Source organism: Oncorhynchus gorbuscha, linkage group LG01 (assembly GCF_021184085.1).
Source record: "Oncorhynchus gorbuscha isolate QuinsamMale2020 ecotype Even-year linkage group LG01, OgorEven_v1.0, whole genome shotgun sequence".
NCBI classification, from domain to species: domain Eukaryota; kingdom Metazoa; phylum Chordata; class Actinopteri; order Salmoniformes; family Salmonidae; genus Oncorhynchus; species Oncorhynchus gorbuscha.
The window spans coordinates 4,705,186-4,726,062 of NC_060173.1; the positions used below are offsets into that span (position 1 = coordinate 4,705,186).

The 20,877-nt window shown below is 46.5% G+C and overlaps 1 protein-coding gene across 1 annotated transcript in view; it reads right to left on the bottom strand.

Annotated features, from left to right (window-relative positions):
• Positions 1 to 20,877, bottom strand: part of LOC124031591 (tight junction protein ZO-1-like) — a 268,215-nt gene that overhangs the window by 21,020 nt on the left and 226,318 nt on the right. Inside the window, 10 exon segments of the mRNA XM_046343022.1 lie at positions 1,914 to 2,403; positions 4,423 to 4,559; positions 5,005 to 5,193; positions 10,335 to 10,426; positions 12,198 to 13,100; positions 15,754 to 16,017; positions 16,414 to 16,596; positions 16,775 to 16,957; positions 17,404 to 17,504; positions 18,536 to 18,746. Coding sequence (XP_046198978.1) covers positions 1,914 to 2,403; positions 4,423 to 4,559; positions 5,005 to 5,193; positions 10,335 to 10,426; positions 12,198 to 13,100; positions 15,754 to 16,017; positions 16,414 to 16,596; positions 16,775 to 16,957; positions 17,404 to 17,504; positions 18,536 to 18,746 — 2,753 coding nt within the window.

A 20,877-nucleotide genomic window follows, 5' to 3' on the forward strand; every position in this document is an offset into this window, starting at 1 on the left:
TAACAGGGTCTACTACTACCAGACCAGATTATTACCTCATCCCCTTATCTAACAGGGTCTACTACTACCAGATTATTACCTCATCCCCTTATCTAACAGGGTCTACTACTACCAGACCAGATTATTACATCATCCCCCTTATCTAACAGGGTCTACTACTACCAGATTATTACCTCATCCCCTTATCTAACAGGGTCTACTACTACCAGATTATTACCTCATCCCCTTATCTAACAGGGTCTACTACTACCAGACCAGATTATTACCTCATCCCCTTATCTAACAGGGTCTACTACTACCAGATTATTACCTCATCCCCTTATCTAACAGGGTCTACTACTACCAGATTATTACCTCATCCCCTTATCTAACAGGGTCTACTACTACCAGACCAGATTATTACCTCATCCTCCTTATCTAACAGGGTCTACTACTACCAGATTATTACCTCATCCCCTTTATCTAACAGGGTCTACTACTACCAGACCAGATTATTACCTCATCCCCTTATCTAACAGGGTCTACTACTACCAGACCAGATTATTACCTCATCCCCTTATCTAACAGGGTCTACTACTACCAGACCAGATTATTACCTCATCCCCTTATCTAACAGGGTCTACTACCTGACCAGATTATTACCTCATCCCCTTATCTAACAGGGTCTACTACTACCAGATTATTACCTCATCCCCCTTATCTAACAGGGTCTACCTCTACCAGATTATTACCTCATCCCCCTTATCTAACAGGGTCTACTACTACCAGACCAGATTATTACCTCATCCCCTTATCTAACAGGGTCTACTACTACCAGACCAGATTATTACCTCATCCCCTTATCTAACAGGGTCTACTACTACCAGACCAGATTATTACCTCATCCCCTTATCTAACAGGGTCTACTACTACCAGACCAGATTATTACCTCATCCCCCTTATCTAACAGGGTCTACTACCTGACCAGATTATTACCTCATCCCCCTTATCTAACAGGGTCTACTACTACCAGACCAGATTATTACCTCATCCCCTTATCTAACAGGGTCTACTACTACCAGATTATTACCTCATCCCCTTATCTAACAGGGTCTACTACTACCAGATTATTACCTCATCCCCTTATCTAACAGGGTCTACTACTACCAGATTATTACCTCATCCCCTTATCTAACAGGGTCTACTACTACCAGACCAGATTATTACCTCATCCCCTTATCTAACAGGGTCTACTACTACCAGATTATTACCTCATCCCCTTATCTAACAGGGTCTACTACTACCAGACCAGATTATTACCTCATCCCCTTATCTAACAGGGTCTACTACTACCAGACCAGATTATTACCTCATCCCCTTATCTAACAGGGTCTACTACTACCAGACCAGATTATTACCTCATCCCCTTATCTAACAGGGTCTACTACTACCAGACCAGATTATTACCTCATCCCCTTATCTAACAGGGTCTACTACTACCAGACCAGATTATTACATCATCCCCCTTATCTAACAGGGTCTACTACTACCAGATTATTACCTCATCCCCTTATCTAACAGGGTCTACTACTACCAGATTATTACCTCATCCCCTTATCTAACAGGGTCTACTACTACCAGATTATTACCTCATCCCCTTATCTAACAGGGTCTACTACTACCAGATTATTACCTCATCCCCTTATCTAACAGGGTCTACTACTACCAGATTATTACCTCATCCCCTTATCTAACAGGGTCTACTACTACCAGATTATTACCTCATCCCCTTATCTAACAGGGTCTACTACTACCAGATTATTACCTCATCCCTTTATCTAACAGGGTCTACTACTACCAGACCAGATTATTACATCATCCCCTTATCTAACAGGGTCTACTACTACCAATTCACTTCAACGGTATATCCTTACCTGACAGGTATGGCCTTGGACACAGCATTGTTGACTAAGTTGTTGTGCTGCTGGTACTTGGGCCCCCTGTTGTCCATGGTGCGTGTGAATGTGTCCAGTCCACTGTCGTGGTCCAGGGCCTGAGGAGACAGCGGAGGCTTGGTCCTGCCGTTGTTGTTGACCACGCTGGGTTTAGGGTTGCTGCTACTGATCAGGAGGTCTGTCTCCCCAATGTCGTTGGGGAGGAGGTTGTGGTTGAACTTGGGGCTTTCAAACTTCCTCTCAAAGGGCCGGGCTGAGGAGGTGTACGGTTTAGGGACGTATCGGTTGTAGCTTTGTGGGGTGGGAGTGGTACCAGGGGTTTTGGGGGGTGCGTCGGTACCGTTGACCCCCACTGGGGACCTCTGGGCCAGGTAGGGCTGGGAAGGGGGGTCCTGGAGGACAGGGGGGCGGAGACCAGAGAGGTCAAGTTTTGGAGAGGAGCTGAGGAGCTGGTCGGGGTGAGAGTTCACTGGAGAGAGAGGGAAAGAGACGTGAGTACCTACATACAGCCAGCCAGAGGTCAACTATGGATGTGAGTACCTACATACAACCAGCCAGAGGTCAACTAGGGATGTGAGTACCTACATACAACCAGCCAGAGGTCAACTAGGGATGTGAGTACCTACATACAACCAGCCAGAGGTCAACTAGGGATGTGAGTACCTACATAAAGCCTGAGGTCAACTAGGGATGTGAGTACCTACATACAGCCAGCCAGAGGTCAACTAGGGATGTGAGTACCTACATTAAGCCAGAGGTCAACTATGGATGTGAGTACCTACATACAACCAGCCAGAGGTCTACTAGGGATGTGAGGACCTACATACAGCCAGAGGTCAACTAGGGATGTGAGTACCTACATACAGCCAGCCAGAGGTCAACTAGGGATGTGAGTACCTACATTAATCCAGAGGTCAACTAGGGATGTGAGTACCTACATAAATCCAGAGGTCAACTACGGATGTGAGTACCTACATAAAGCCAGCCAGAGGTCAACTAGGGATGTGAGTACCTACATACAGCCAGCCAGAGGTCAACTAGGGATGTGAGTACCTACATACAGCCAGCCAGAGGTCAACTAGGTATGTGAGTACCTACATACAGCCAGCCAGAGGTCAACTAGGGATGTGAGTACCTACATAAAGCCAGAGGTCTACTAGGGATGTGAGAACCTACATACAGCCAGAGGTCAACTAGGGATATGAGTACCTACATACAGCCAGAGGTCAACTAGGGATGTGAGTACCTACATAAAGCCAGAGGTCAACTAGGGATGTGAGTACCTACATAAAGCCAGAGGTCAACTACGGATGTGAGTACCTACATAAAGCCAGAGGTCAACTACGGATGTGAGTACCTACATAAAGCCAGAGGTCAACTAGGGATGTGAGTACCTACATAAAGCCAGCCAGAGGTCAACTAGGGATGTGAGTACCTACATAAAGCCAGCCAGAGGTCAACTAGGGATGTGAGTACCTACATACAGCCAGCCAGAGGTCAACTAGGGATGTGAGTACCTACATAAAGCCAGAGGTCAACTAGGGATGTGAGTACCTACATTAAGCCAGAGGTCAACTAGGGATGTGAGTACCTACATTAAGCCAGGGGTCAACTATGGATGTGAGTACCTACATACAACCAGCCAGAGGTCTACTAGGGTTGTGAGTACCTACATACAGCCAGAGGTCAACTAGGGATGTGAGTACCTACATACAGCCAGCCAGAGGTCAACTAGGGATGTGAGTACCTACATACAGCCAGCCAGCCAGAGGTCAACTTAGGATGTGAGTACCTACATTAAGCCAGAGGTCAACTAGGGATGTGAGTACCTACATTAAGCCTGAGGTCAACTAGGGATGTGAGTACCTACATACAGCCAGCCAGAGGTCAACTAGGTATGTGAGTACCTACATACAGCCAGCCAGAGGTCAACTAGGTATGTGAGTACCTACATACAGCCAGCCAGAGGTCAACTAGGTATGTGAGTACCTACATACAGCCAGCCAGAGGTCAACTAGGGATGTGAGAACCTACATACAGCCAGCCAGAGGTCAACTAGGGATGTGAGTACCTACATTAATCCAGAGGTCAACTACGGATGTGAGTACCTACATAAAGCCAGAGGTCAACTACGGATGTGAGTACCTACATAAAGCCAGCCAGAGGTCAACTAGGGATGTGAGTACCTACATAAAGCCAGAGGTCAACTAGGGATGTGAGTACCTACATTAAGCCAGAGGTCAACTAGGGATGTGAGTACCTACATACAGCCAGCCAGAGGTCAACTAGGGATGTGAGTACCTACATAAAGCCAGAGGTCAACTAAACTATTACACTTAAAGATGTCAACTTAATTCTAAGTACTTTTAGCTACCACAGTGCTCTTTAACAAACGTAACACTGTCTTTGATGGAGGTGGCTCCACTAATATTAGATAACACTTAGTGTTCTGTTAAAGGTAGAGATCCCCTGAGACATCTATTCTTACCGTCATTGGGGATGAGTTTAGGCAGGCTGTTGGGTGGTACAGCAGGACTGGGTGGTCCGTACTGAGACACAGGGCTGATCTGGGGGAGGGGCTCGTACCTCTTCTCTACCGGGCTCACCTTCTCCACAGACTCGGCCCTAAAGCACAGACACAAACAGAGGGTGTGTTTAAAGATCAACAACGTCACAGTCGAATTGGGCAGAATCATTTAATCTACAAATCACTGTCACTTTGAAGCCCCAACAACTCATGTGATCAAGATTAGCAGTTCTGCCTCAGGACTTAATCCCTTTAAACGCGGTCAGCCTGACCTCCTGGCAGTCAGCCCTGACCTCCGGGCAGTCAGCCTGACCTCCGGGCAGTCAGCCTGACCTCCGGGCAGTCAGCCTGACCTCCGGGCTGTGACCATAGTGATTGTACTTATCCTCTCAGATCTATAGTACACGCGCCTTGGGGCTAGCTGTTGATTTGGGTAGGGTTGTGGGGGCAAGCCAGCTGGGTCTGCTGTAAAGGAAATGGTTCTAGGAGTTCTGGGTAGTGTAGTTTACCTGTTTGTAGTTGGTTATGGGTAATATAGTATACCTGTTGTAAGGGTAAGCCAGCTGGGTCTGTGGTGGGAAGCGGTTGACGCCAGGGCTGGGGTTCATGGCCTTGCTGTCGAAGCTGCGTCGGTCAAAGTAGGACAGCTGTTTCCTATAGTACTCCTCATCCTCGTCAGCATCGCAGTTGTCCAGGGGTTTAGCCCCAGGGGGATTTTGGGACTCGGGGGCTCTGAGGGGGAGATGAGACACATCAGAGTTGGTCTCAATTCCATTTCAATTCAGAAAATAAAACCCACATTCCAAAATGTTCCAAATGGAAGAGAATTGTAATTAGAACATCAGTGTACTTCCTGATTTCACTGGAATTAAAATGGAATTGACCCCAAAACCTTTATACACTTACGAATCCATTCCACAAAGTAGAGTGAGAGACAGAACGGGCTGTTAGAGAGCCACACAGGAGAAAGTAGAGCGAAGGACAGACATTGATAACAGAGGGACAGACGGTCAGACATTCAGAACTAGTAACACCGACCAGAGGGAGGGGGAGAGGGAGGGAGAGAGAGAGAGAGAGAGAAGGAGAGAAGGAGAGAGAGAGAGAGAGAGAGAGACAGAGAGAGAGAGAGAGAGAGAAGGAGAGAGAGAGAGGGGTCTGGGGTCCGCTTACCAACCAAGAACTCACAAAATGGGACAAACACCAAATTTAAACTCTGCATGCAGAAATCTCCAAAAATCTCCTCTGTGTACAACGTAAAACACCAAATAATGCAGAGCAGAATTAGGTCGATACCTGCTAATAATCAAAATCCAGAAAAGAGACGTTAAATTCTACAACCACCTAAACCTTCCCTAAAGCCATCACCTACAGAGAGATGAACCTGGAGAAGAGTCCCCTAAGCAAGCTGGTCCTGGGGCTCAGTTCACAAACAAACAGACCCCACAGAGCCCCAGGACAGCAGCACAATTAGACCCAATCAAATCATGAAAAAACAAAAAGATAATTACTTGACTAATTAGAAAGAATTGACAAAAAAACAGAGCAAACTAGAATGCTATTTGGCCCTAAACAGAGAGTACATAGCGGCAGAATACCTGACCACTGTGACTGACCCAAACTTAAGGAAAGCTTTGACTATGTACAGACTCAGTGAGCATAGCCTTGCTATTGAGAAAGGACGCCGTAGGCAGACATGGCTCTCAAGAGAATACAGGCTATGTGCTCACTGCCCACAAAATGAGGTGGAAACTGAGCTGCACTTCCTAACCTCCTGCCCAATGTATGACCATATTAGAGACACATATTTCCCTCAGATCACAGACCCATAAAGAATTCAAAAACAAATCCAATTTGGATAAACTCCCATATCTACTGGGTGAAATTCCACAGTGTGCCATCACAGCAGCAAGATTTGTGACCTGTTGCCACGAGAAAATGTCAACTAGTGAAGAACGAACACCATTGTAAATACAACCCATATTTATGCCTATTTATTTTCCCTTTTGTATTCCCTACTTGCACATCGTTACAACACTGTATATAGAGATAAGGACAATTGAAATGTCTTTAGTCTTTTGGAACTTTTGTGAGTGATATTTACTGTTTATTTTGCACTTTTGTTTATTATCTACCTCGTAAACATATGTTTCCCATGCCAATAAAGCCCCTTTCAATTGAAATGGAGAGACAGAGACACTAGATAGTGTTCACATTACATCACTGTGTTCAGTGGGTGGAATCTGTGTTTCACATACTGGTCGTTGCACTGTGTAACATGTCCACTAGGTGGAGCTCTGGGGTCGACTCTGATAAATTAACCAGGTAGATTTCCTTCCTCTCGGAAAGGACAAATCTCAGCATCATCCTTTACCCACCTCGTTTTATTTATTTATATAAATATCACACACACACACACACACACACACACACACACACACACACACACACACACACACACACACACACACACACACACACACACACACACACACACACACACACACACACACACACACACGTCCAAAATTGCCGACCTCGATAAAGATGAGCAGTAATGACTGTATAAAGTAATATATGCCATTTAGCAGACGCTTTTATCCAAAGCGACTTACAGTCATGTGTGCATACATTCTACGTATGGGTGGTCCCGGGGATCGAACCCACTACCCTGGCGTTACAAGCGCCATGCTCTACCAACTGAGCTACAGAGCCACATAAAGTTTTTCCATTTGTTTGTTTTTATATGATTTTATACCAATACATATAACAAGTCATATAGGGTCAAAATGATTGAAATCCCTAAAGATTCTTCGAAATAAAGTAGTCGAAAGTTTAGTTTTTGGTCCCATATTCTTAGCACACATTGATTACATCAAGCTTACGACTCTACAAACCCGGTTGTATGCAGTTAGTTTTTGGTTGTGTTTCAGATTATTTTGTGCCCAATATAAATTAAATGGTGAATAAATGCATCGATTTGGAGTCACTTTTTATTGTAAATAAGAAGATAATATGTTAATGTGGATGCTACCATCATCCTGAATGAAAATGTGATGATTATACCCACAGTACATGCTAACCTCTCACCATAAACAACACCAGGAGAGGTTGGGAATTATACCCACAGTACATGCTAACCTCTCACCATAAACAACAATAGGAGAGGTTGGTATAATTATACCCACAGTACATGCTAACCTCCATAAACAACACCAGGAGAGGTTGGTATAATTATACCCACAGTACATGCTAACCTCTCACCATAAACAACACCAGGAGAGGTTGGTATAATTATTCCCACAGTACATGTTAACCTCTCACCATAAACAACAATAGGAGAGGTTGGGAATTATTCCCACAGTACATGCTAACCTCTCACCATAAACAACAATAGGAGAGGTTGGTATAATTATTCCCACAGTACATGTTAACCTCTCACCATAAACAACAATAGGAGAGGTTGGTATAATTATTCCCACAGTACATGCTAACCTCTCACCATAAACAACACCAGGAGAGGTTGGTATAATTATACCCACAGTACATGCTAACCTCTCACCATAAACAACACCAGGAGAGGTTGGTATAATTATACCCACAGTACATGCTAACCTCTCACCATAAACAACAATAGGAGAGGTTGGTATAATTATACCCACAGTACATGCTAACCTCTCACCATAAACAACACCAGGAGAGATTGGGAATTATTCCCACAGTACATGTTAACCTCCATAAACAACACCAGGAGAGGTTGGTATAATTATACCCACAGTACATGCTAACCTCTCACCATAAACAACAATAGGAGAGGTTGGTATAATTATACCCACAGTACATGCTAACCTCTCACCATAAACAACACCAGGAGAGATTGGTAATTATTCCCACAGTACATGCTAACCTCTCACCATAAACAACACCAGGAGAGATTGGTAATTATTCCCACAGTACATGCTAATCTCTCACCATAAACAACACCAGGAGAGATTGGTATGTCTTGGCTCTTTGACCCTGTAAGTTTTCACTCGTCAAATTATTATTTTCTTATTATAAAATGACTTGTTAAAATATATTTCTCTGAGCAATTGTATTAATGAATTATTTTATACAGTCATGATTGTGTTAATCATTTCAGACCCCTCTGGAAATGACACACGCTGAGTCGGCACAACATTATGAACACCTGCCTGACCAGGTGAATCCAGGTGAAAGCTATGATTCCTTATTGATGTCACCTGTTAAATCCACTTCAGTCAGTGTAGATGAAGGGGAGGAGACATGCAGATGAAGGGGAGGAGACATGTAGATGAAGGGGAGGAGACATGCAGATGAAGGGGAGGAGACATGCAGATGAAGGGGAGGAGACATGCAGACGAAGGGGAGGAGACATGCAGACGAAGGGGAGGAGACAGGCAGACGAAGGGGAGGAGACATGCAGACGAAGGGGAGGAGACATGCAGACGAAGGGGAGGAGACATGTAGATGAAGGGGAGGAGACATGTAGATGAAGGGGAGGAGACATGTAGATGAAGGGGAGGAGACATGCAGATGAAGGGGAGGAGACATGCAGATGAAGGGGAGGAGACATGCAGATGTAGATAAATCTTTAGGTGCCTTTGAATGGGTAGTAGATGCCTGGCGCACCAGTTGGTGTCAAGAACGACAACGCTGCTGGGTTTTTCACGTTCATCAGTTTCCCCGTGTGAATCAAGAATGGTCCACCACACAAAGGTCATCCAGACAACTGGACACAACAGTGTCTACGGTATGTGTGTGTGTGGTGTGTCTACAGTGTGTGTGTGTGTGGTGTGTCTACAGTGTGTGTGTGTGTGTGTGTGTGTGTGTGTGTCTACAGTGTGTGTGTGTGTCTACAGTGTGTGTGTGTGTGTGGTGTGTCTACAGTGTGTGTGTGTGTCTACAGTGTGTGTGTGTGTGGTGTGTCTACAGTGTGTGTGTGTGTGGTGTGTCTACAGTGTGTGTGTGTGTCGACAGTGTGTGTGTGTGTGGTGTGTCTACAGTGTGTGTGTGTGTGGTGTGTCTACAGTGTGTGTGTGTGTCGACAGTGTGTGTGTGTGTGGTGTGTCTACAGTGTGTGTGTGTGTCGACAGTGTGTGTGTGTGGTGTGTCGACAGTGTGTGTGTGTGGTGTGTCTACAGTGTGTGTGTGTGGTGTGTCTACAGTGTGTGTGTGTGGTGTGTCTACAGTGTGTGTGTGGTGTGTCTACAGTGTGTGTGTGGTGTGTCTACAGTGTGTGTGTGGTGTGTCTACAGTGTGTGTGTGGTGTGTCTACAGTGTGTGTGTGGTGTGTCTACAGTGTGTGTGTGGTGTGTCTACAGTGTGTGTGTGGTGTGTCTACAGTGTGTGTGTGGTGTGTCTACAGTGTGTGTGTGGTGTGTCTACAGTGTGTGTGTGGTGTGTCTACAGTGTGTGTATGTGTGTGGTGTGTCTACAGTGTGTGTATGTGTGTGGTGTGTCTACAGTGTGTGTATATGTGTGGTGTGTCTACAGTGTGTGTATGTGTGTGGTGTGTCTACAGTGTGTGTATGTGTGTGGTGTGTCTACAGTGTGTGTATGTGTGTGGTGTGTCTACAGTATGTGTGTGTGTGTGTGGTGTGTCTACAGTGTGTGTACAGTATGTGTGTGTGTGTGTCTCTACAGTGTGTGTACAGTATGTGTGTGGTGTGTCTCTACGGTGTTTGTGGTGTGTGTGTGTGTGGTGTGTCTACAGTATGTGTGTGTGTGTGTGTGTGTGTGTGTGTGTGTGTGTGTGTGTGTGTGTGTGTGTGTGTGTGTGTGTGTGTGTGTGTGTGTGTGTGTGTGTGTGTGTGTGTGTGTGTGTGTGTGTGTGTGTGTGTGTGTGGTGTGTGTACCTGTAAGTAGCCTTGCCCTGCTCCAGGTTGCTGAGGGAGTTGGCTTTGGGGACAGGCCCAGGTGCAGTCACAGGTCTGGGCAGGTCTGCAGGCTGGAACACCAGACAGACCGGAGGTTAAACCTGACTATTGTATCTACACAGGTTGCCACTATCTGGCCAAGTTGCAAAGTGAGAAGCACCGAAATTTTACAATTTCTCTTCTTAAAATATGATTTGAAACCAAACCTTGACCTTAACCACTCTGCTAACATTATGCCAAATCCTAAATTAAATGTTTTTAATACATTTTTACAATATAGCCCATTTTGACTTTGCAGCTTGAATATATAGTGGGAATCAACTACACTACCACACATGTTATCTTGGTATCCAATCACATTCATCAGGGGTTCATTACCCTAATCACATGTTATCTTGGTATCCAATCACATTCATCAGGGGTTCATTACCCTAATCACATGTTATCTTGGTATCCAATCACATTCATCAGGGGTTCATTACCCCAATCACATGTTATCTTGGTATCCAATCACATTCATCAGGGGTTCATTACCCCAATCACATGTTATCTTGGTATCCAATCACATTCATCAGGGGTTCATTACCCTAATCACATGTTATCTTGGTATCCAATCACATTCATCAGGGGTTAATTACCCCCAATCACATGTTGCTCTGCCAGAATAATCTGTGCTTCTACACCTGCATTGCTTGCTGTTTGGGGGTTTTAGGCTGGGTTGCTGTACAGCACTTTGAGATATCAGCTGATGTAAGAAGGGCTTTATAAATACATTTGATTTGATTTGAATCCCCTATGTGTCACTGATTATTAGGTCTAGTGTATGTTCTTTCCAAGTAGCCCCTGTAGATAGGCTAAGTGTCCTAGTGGAGAACCCCAGACTAGGGCTGTGGCGGTCATGACATTTCATCAGCCGGTGATTGTCAAGCAAATAACTGCTCGTCTCACAGTAATTGATCGCTAATTAACGTAAACCCATTTAGCATCTCCTGGCTTCCACACACAGACTACAAGCCACTGATGCAGACCTTTGGAACGTCTACATTTTAAAAAGTTTAATAAAGCCCAATACATAAGGTATGCGACTATGATTTGAAAAATTCGCTAACAAAAGACATGAGTTTCTTGCCTTACTGCACACAGACATTAACAAGTGATTTGATAATATTGTCACCCATCAGACTATTCTTGATTTCATCTTTACATTTACTAAATAATATACGTGTGAAATTTGTTTGGAGTTATAATGGACCTTTATCGTGCACCTGTCCCAAAACAGGGACAGCGGAGAAATGCACTTAAATATATATGCACTTAATATCAAATATGAGGACGAGCTTTTCCGTTTTCTTGCCAGCCAGGTAGGCTATACTCCTGTTGTAAAGAGACGCAACGTGCTTAATATTAGGAAAGTTGAGAAATAAATATAGTAGGCCTAGCCTATAGAAAGCTGATGGGATCCTCCTCTTTTTAGTAGAGGCCATCACTCGGTTTTCTCAAGCAATTGCATAGCCTATAGAAATGTTGCGCAACATGAGCTCATGGGCTCTCATGAAGAGTTTGATTAGATTTTCAACTACATTTGCAGTGAGGTCAGAGTGATTAGAGGGACAACAGAGTGCTGAGTACCAGGCAGTTAGCAAGTTTAGCAGGCTACTAATGACCATCAGCAGCATCAGGACTTGGAGAAGCCTAATTACCGTGACTAAACGGTCATATGGAATTTGACTACCATCATGAAGTGACCACTGGTGTGGTGGTAATAAGGTTATTGTAACAGCCCTATCCCAGACATACATTATAAGCATGCTGTCTAGGTGTTTGGCTGTGTCGTACACCTACCCTCGTCACGGTAGAGTCGTCAGCCTCCTTGGCTCGGTCAACAGACAGCGACCTTTTATTCTCAAACATCTTGACCCTGTTGAGCACCGATTGGGGCTTCATGGCCGGGTCGTCCCTTTCCTCCTCCCCCGGGGGCTTGGACCCCGCGTTTACTCCCATCTCTCCTGGGGAGGCCAGGGGTTCAGGTTTGGGAGGGGGCAGGGGCGGGTCAGAGGTCATTAGAGGTTCACGGTTGTAGCCACCGCCCCGGCTGGGAGGTCCTGGGTTATAGGAGGGTCTCAGGCCAGGAGCAGAGTCTCCGTAATACTGCTTGGGGGGGTCTGGGGAGCGGGGCGAGCTTACGGGGTAGCAGTGAGGGGACTCGGACTCGTAAGGGGAGCGAGCGTCGTAAGGGCCAGCCGACGGCGGGGGAGGCGGATCATCGTACCGCATAGGCACCGGAGTTTTACCGTGACGAGGCCTGCCGTCGTAGCCCTGCATCCCCGCCGGTGCCTCATCGTAGCAGGGCTGGGGGGGGCTGTAGTCCCTGACTGGGCCGTCCTCGTAGGGGGTGGTCCCCCTGGGAGTGTAGCCCTGCTGGTGGCCCGGGCCAGGCTGGTACCCTGGGGGCTGGGGGGAAGAGGTCTGCTGGTCGTAGGGGGGCCACTGGCCGTCGTCGAAGTGTTGAGGCACACGGTTGTTGTAGTGCAGGTGAGGAGTGTGAGGGTCAAAGTTCCCCTGGGGAGGCTGCTTTGGTTCGGCGTAGCCCCCCCCGTCGCTACAGTAGCCGTAAGGCGGGTGGTCGTACTGGCGGTGTGGCTGTTGGTCCTGGTAGGGCTGCTGGGTGTAGCTCAGAGACGACTTCATGCCGCCGTGGTTTACTCTCACTGGTTCCTCCAGACTGTACAGATCCTTCTTGTACATCTGCAGGGGAGTCGGATGGAATATAGAGACATTAATACTAGTAGGAACTAGCTAGTTACAGGTATTTGGTCAGAGCTCGGGTGAATAAGATTTCCAATGTATCAATCATTACACATGGTAAATTAAGTTGAAAACCTGTAAATCTCATTTGGAAAACTATGTTTTTAAAACAATTTAAATTAACAAAATTACAGAAACTACAGAAAATCCCCCAAAATCAGAGAATGAATCAATTAAAGGGGAGGTTTCTGAGAGGTTCAGCTCTAATCTTCAAGGACTGAACACAGATCATTTAAAGGGGAGGTTTCTGAGAGGTTCAGCTCTAATCTTCAAGGACTGAACACAGATCATTTAAAGGGGAGGTTTCTGAGAGGTTCAGCTCTAATCTTCAAGGACTGAACACAGATCAATTAAAGGGGAGGTTTCTGAGAGGTTCAGCTCTAATCTTCAAGGACTGAACACAGATCAATTAAAGGGGAGGTTTCTGAGAGGTTCAGCTCTAATCTTCAAGGACTGAACACAGATCAATTAAAGGGGAGGTTTCTGAGAGGTTCAGCTCTAATCTTCAAGGACTGAACACAGATCAATTAAAGGGGAGGTTTCTGAGAGGTTCAGCTCTAATCTTCAAGGACTGAACACAGATCAATTAAAGGGGAGGTTTCTGAGAGGTTCAGCTCTAATCTTCAAGGACTGAACACAGATCAATTAAAGGGGAGGTTTCTGAGAGGTTCAGCTCTAATCTTCAAGGACTGAACACAGATCAATTAAAGGGGAGGTTTCTGAGAGGTTCAGCTCTAATCTTCAAGGACTGAACACAGATCAATTAAAGGGAGGTTTCTGAGAGGTTCAGCTCTAATCTTCAAGGACTGAACACAGATCAATTAAAGGGGAGGTTTCTGAGAGGTTCAGCTCTAATCTTCAAGGACTGAACACAGATCAATTAAAGGGGAGGTTTCTGAGAGGTTCAGCTCTAATCTTCAAGGACTGAACACAGATCAATTAAAGGGGAGGTTTCTGAGAGGTTCAGCTCTAATCTTCAAGGACTGAACACAGATCAATTTAAGAAACAACACATTATCATTCATACAATTAAATTGTAGTAACTCCAAAATATATCAATACATTTAACAAAGGTCAAAGTGCAAGTACACAAGCAATTATTCCTAATCCGTTCTGAATGCATATTTGACTAGAAGTCTTTCAGTCACTCCTGAAAAGTTCCGGAATCTCATGACGTCATCGCCAATCAGTTGACGTAGACAAGTTTTTTTTTTTTTTGGGGGGGGGTGTCAAAAATAATTGTTTAATTGTTTTTTGTACATTTTGTGAAAGGCTTCATTTCAAAACGGGTTGATGTGTAGCCTGTAGACAGCACCTTGAGTAAACGACAGACAGTCACTTCGTATGGTAGAAGCTTGTAACATAAACTTCTTTACGTGAGTCAACGCTACAACGGAAGATATAGTTACAGTGCCTTGCGAATAATTTTGCACGCCCAATTCTTCAGTTTTTGATTTGTTAAAAAAGTTTGAAATATCCAATAAATGTCGTTCCACTTCATGATTGTGTCCCACTTGTTGTTGATTCTTCAACAAAAAATACAGTTTTTATCTTTATGTTTGAAGCCTGAAATGTGGCAAAAGGTCACAAAGTTCAAGGGGGCCGAATACTTTCGCAAGGCACTGTATGTAATGCCCCCCCCCTCCCCCATAGAGCGAATCAACCGCTTTGACAGAGACTATTAAATACCAAGAAAACTGTCTGCAGGTTAGCATAGTTTGTCATGCAACATTACATTCAGTTGAGCATCTTATGCAACTACAATCTACTACAACAGCTACCAACTACATTCTACTATATAATAGCACTACAGCATACGGTACATATACCAACTACATTTGCCACTTGCAAGAACATTGGACTAGACTTCAACTAGAGTCAGTCAGAGAAGTTAAGAAGCTGAAAGGAACCATTAGAGGCCATGCAAGAGGAAGAGGAGGAGACAACAGTAACCGTTAATGTTGGCGCTGGTTCTTCTTATCCCAGTCACACGGTCAGACCGGTCCAAAATGGTACCCTATTCCCTATATAGAGCACAACTTTGGCTGGCTCTGGTTAAAATATACTTAATAGGGAATGGGGTGGGGTTTCAGATGTGCCCACAGACTAGACCCCCCCCCCCTTCCCCCCGGGTGGACTGCAGACCCACTGTGATTGGTGCATGTGTACTGACCACACACTGACCAATCACACACAAGGTGCATGTTTGAGACGGACTACAGTGCGTTGCAGTCGGACTGCACAGAATCACATTACAAATCACCTTGCTTTTCCATCCCATAATAACTAGTCATAAACGTGATGAAGATGAGCGATTCTGTGCAGCCAACGTCTTCCTCCAAACACCACTCAAACACGCTGTAAAAATATAATTCTGTGGTCACACAGTGTGGGCGGGGCATGCAGACAAGAGAGCCAGTCAGAGGATAAAGAAGCGTGTGTGAAGAAGAAGACAGGACAGCAGGCTGGAGGGGGGGGGAGATGGGCGGGGCAGAGAACCGGGCGGGGCAGTTAAGGGCATGACTGGCCCAGGCCCGGTCCAGGTGTTCTAGGGAGGCAGCAGGTAGGTGCTGGGGTGGTGGTAGGTGAATACCTTGGGTTCAGGACCAGGGCCGAGCTGCGGGTCAGACAGGGGTTGGGGTTCGAGTGATGGTGGTGTTGGGGGCAGGGCTAGCTCAGTAGGGGCGGGGCTGCTAAGGAGTGAGTCTGCAGCCGGAGCTTCCTCCTCGGGTTCAGAGGTCATACCCTCTACCTGCAGTGCAGGTTGCTGTGACTCAGCCTCAACACCAGGGGCCGCCACAGCCACCGCAGCAGGCAGCAGAGAGGAAGAAATAGCCAGAAGAGCAGCATCGTCTTGCTGTGAAGTATCGTTAAGAGACATTTTTTATTGCAACAGGCTGCCAAGAGAAAGAGCACAGCAACACTCCACAAACTACAGCAGTTTCTATCTCCATAGTAACCTTCTCTCTCCATGTTCCTCCTCCTTGAATCATTTTTACACCATCCAGAAACCTGTTTACAATGTATTTGTAACAGTGTGGTTAACTACAAACAGACAGTACATACAAATACACATGTATATTGTAAAGCTATGTAAAGGGTCTCTCTTACTGAAGGAACAAACACATGTCCTGTTTCACTCTGAAGAACAGAACATGTCAGGTTGTAATAACATAGTTTCGCCTCCTAAGAGAGACACCTACAGCTAAACCTCCATTCCTCTCTCCCTCCAATTCCTCCCTCTCTCTCCTACCTGATGAGGAGCGGCGGCCATTTTGAACCCGGACGGGTCGATGCGGTTGGCCGGGTCGGGCGGTGTCACGGCAACGTGCTGGTATCCAGGGTAACCGCCAGTCGAGGGGTCCTGGATGACAGGCGGGTCCTCTCTGACCGGCTCTGAGGAGCGGGTGATGGCTGGCTCCGTGGGAAGACCAACCTAATGGGATTTAGAAACAAGTTACTACATGCTGAGACTTAAAAACGTGTATGAGGTATAAGGTGTTGTGTTTTTTTCCCTCCAAGTATTGTCTTAAGGTATAATTCAGTATTTTTGACAGCGAACATTAATGAAATCAAATGTTTAAAAAAATGTTTTTTTAAAGAATCCGTCCCACCTCGTCGTTGAGAGTCTCGTCTAATTCCTGGTCGGTGTAGGCCCCACCCTCTGTGTCCGTGTCCTCGTAATCAGAGGTGTGGCGGCTGTCCGTGCTGTACATGGAGTATTCACTGCCTGGGGCTGACAGGTATGACAGACGGTCATCATGGATGTCCAGGTCATCGTCCGGCGCGCCGTCCGCCTGGGGAGAGGAGGAGAAGGAGGAGGAGGAGCAGGAGGAGGAGAAGGAGGAGGAGGAGGAGCAGGAGGAGGAGGAGGAGGAGGAGCAGGAGGAAGAGGAGCAGGAGGGGTAGGAGGAGGAGCAGGAGGTAGAGGAGGAGGAAGAGGAGGAGCAGGAGGAACAGGAGGAGCAGGAGGAGGAGCAGGACGAGGAAGAGGAGGAAGATGAGCAGGAGGACGAGGAGGGGCAGCAGGAGTAGGAGCAGAAGGAGAGATGGTAGTAGTAGATGTGAAGAAATATACAGTTTTCTTAGGGTTGCTTCAGCAGGGGAGTCGGAAATGTTTCAATGTTATTCAAAGGAAAGAAGCTCCTGCACACTGTGTTCACAAAGTATCATATTCATACGATAGATGATTCATTTTTTAATTACCGTAAAACTATAATGGCCATCTGAGTGTTTCTCTCACCTTGCCCTCTGACACCCAGACCAACTGGTTCTGTTGCTGCTGGATCGTCCCCTTCAGAGCTCCGTACCAGCCATCGTTCATGTTGTTCATGTTGATGGTGGCTAAGACAGGAGGCCAAAAGGGTTACCGTTTTCATTTATTTATTTAAAAGGGATAGTGTCCAGATTTGGGCAATTAAGCCAAATTAAGCGCATTTTTATGTCTCTTCGGCCAATCTAAAAGGAAGTTAAGAGCTACTTTTGTGAGACAATGCAAACTAGCGTAAGCGCAATGACTGGAAGTCTACCTGAACAGCTAGCATGATAATAGCATGTTGCCATAATGCAGCCAAAATATTCCACTATCCCTTTTAACATGCTATTAGTAAGCATGATGCTACTAGTTAACATGATGCTGCTAGTTAGGAGGCGCAGGAGACTAGTTAGCATGATGCTACTAGTTAGTATGATAATAGCATGTTGCCATAATGCAGCCAAAATATCCCACTATCTCTTTTAACATGCTACTAGTAAGCATGATGCTACTAGTTAACATGATGCTGCTAGTTAGGAGGAGCAGGAGACTAGTTAGCATGATGCTACTAGTTAACATGATAATAGCATGTTAACAATTCAACTCACGGGTCAAAGAATGGATCCCTGAGGGACTCTACAAGATATCAATTCACTTTTCTTAACATGCTGCTTTAATTAAACCAAGCAAACAAACGGTTGAATACTTAGGTTTCTGATAGAGAGCAGTTTGTGTATGTAAACAGCCGGGTATCTAATAGGGCCAATATATTTTGTGGAGTTCCTCAGGGATACATTCTCGGACCCATGTTGTTTTGGAAACACTTAATTTTAACGAAACCTCATAATATTGTCAGAAACGTGACATAACAAATGCCCCTCCCTTTACTCACTGGTGAAGAGATGGTGGTTGTTCTTCCTTAATTTCAGGGCTCTCCGTACTCTCCTCCCACCCTCTCTCCCCCACCTCCTCTCTTCCCATCTCTCCCTTCCATCTTTCCCCTCTCTACTCACTGGTGAAGAAATGGTCCTTTGTTTCAAGGCTCTCTCTACTCTCTTCCCACCCTCTCTCCCCCACCTCCTCTCTTCCCATCTCTCCCATCTTCCCCCACTCTACTCACTGGTGAAGAGATGGTGGTTGTTCTTCCTTAATTTCAGGGCCCTCTCGTAGAGTTTCCGGGCGGACTTCCTGGACTCGGAACAGAGCCTGGTTCTCATGTTCTTGACCCCTTGTTTGTTGTCTGGGTTCAAGAACACTAAGATGGGGTACCACTGGGCGTAGTTCAGACGGTCTACTGCGTTGGGGGTGATGTCCAGCACTGCATGTTTGTCCTATATACCAGAAAAACATCACTTAACACAACAGCCTCAACACAGTCAGTGATTCCTCCTACTGGGGCAGAGGGCCTCAACACAGTCAGTGATTCCTCCTACTGGAGCAGAGGGCCTCAACACAGTCAGTGATTCCTCCTACTGGAGTCCCTCAACACAGTCATGATTCCTCCTACTGGAGTAGAGGGCCTCATGCTACTGGAGTTAACACAGTGATTCCTCCTACTGGAGTAGAGGGCCTCAACACAGTCAGTGATTCCTCCTACTGGAGTAGAGGGCCTCAACACAGTCAGTGATTCCTCCTACTGGAGTTCAACACAGTCAGTGATTCCTCCTACTGGAGTAGAGGGCCTCAACACAGTTAGTGATTCCTCCTACTGGAGTAGAGGGCCTCAACACAGTCAGTGATTCCTCCTACTGGAGTAGAGGGCCTCAACACAGTCAGTGATTCCTCCTACTGGAGTAGAGGGCCTCAACACAGTCAGTGATTCCTCCTACTGGGGAGAGGGCCTCAACACAGTCAGTGATTCCTCCTACTGGGGCAGAGGGCCTCAACACAGTCAGTGATTCCTCCTACTGGGGAGAGGGCCTCAACACAGAGTGATTCCTCCTACTGGAGTAGAGGGCCTCAACACAGTCAGTGATTCCTCCTACTGGAGTAGCAACACAGTCAGTGATTCCTCCTAACAACACAGTCAGTGATTCCTCCTACTGGGGCAGAGGGCCTCAACACAGTCAGTGATTCCTCCTACTGGAGTAGAGGGCCTCAACACAGTCAGTGATTCCTCCTACTGGGGCAGAGGGCCTCAACACAGTCAGTGATTCCTCCTACTGGGGCAGAGGGCCTCAACACAGTCAGTGATTCCTCCTACTGGAGTTTCCTCAACACAGTCAGTGATTCCTCCTACTGGAGTAAGGGCCTCAACACAGTCAGTGATTCCTCCTACTGGAGTAGGGGCCTCAACACAGTTAGTGATTCCTCCTACTGGAGTAGAGGGCCTCAACACAGTCAGTGATTCCTCCTACTGGAGAAACACAGTCAGTGATTCCTCCTACTGGAAACCTCAACACAGTCAGTGATTCCTCCTACTGGAGTAATGGCCTCAACACAGTTAGTGATTCCTCCTACTGGTGAAGAGATGGTCAACACAGTCAGTGATTCCTCCTACTGGAGTAGAGGGCCTCAACACAGTCAGTGATTCCTCCTACTGGAGTAGAGGGCCTCAACACAGTCAGTGATTCCTCCTACTGGAGTAGAGGGCCTCAACACAGTCAGTGATTCCTCCTACTGGGGAGAGGGCCTCAACACAGTCAGTGATTCCTCCTACTGGGGCAGAGGGCCTCAACACAGTCAGTGATTCCTCCTACTGGGGAGAGGGCCTCAACACAGTCAGTGATTCCTCCTACTGGAGTAGAGGGCCTCAACACAGTCAGTGATTCCTCCTACTGGAGTAGAGGGCCTCAACACAGTCAGTGATTCCTCCTACTGGAGTAGAGGGCCTCAACACAGTCAGTGATTCCTCCTACTGGGGCAGAGGGCCTCAACACAGTCAGTGATTCCTCCTACTGGAGTAGAGGGCCTCAACACAGTCAGTGATTCCTCCTACTGGGGCAGAGGGCCTCAACACAGTCAGTGATTCCTCCTACTGGGGCAGAGGGCCTCAACACAGTCAGTGATTCCTCCTACTGGAGTAGAGGGCCTCAACACAGTCAGTGATTCCTCCTACTGGAGTAGAGGGCCTCAACACAGTCAGTGATTCCTCCTACTGGGGAGAGGGCCTCAACACAGTCAGTGATTCCTCCTACTGGGGCAGAGGGCCTCAACACAGTCAGTGATTCCTCCTACTGGGGAGAGGGCCTCAACACAGTCAGTGATTCCTCCTACTGGAGTAGAGGGCCTCAACACAGTCAGTGATTCCTCCTACTGGAGTAGAGGGCCTCAACACAGTCAGTGATTCCTCCTACTGGAGTAGAGGGCCTCAACACAGTCAGTGATTCCTCCTACTGGGGCAGAGGGCCTCAACACAGTCAGTGATTCCTCCTACTGGAGTAGAGGGCCTCAACACAGTCAGTGATTCCTCCTACTGGAGTAGAGGGCCTCAACACAGTCAGTGATTCCTCCTACTGGGGC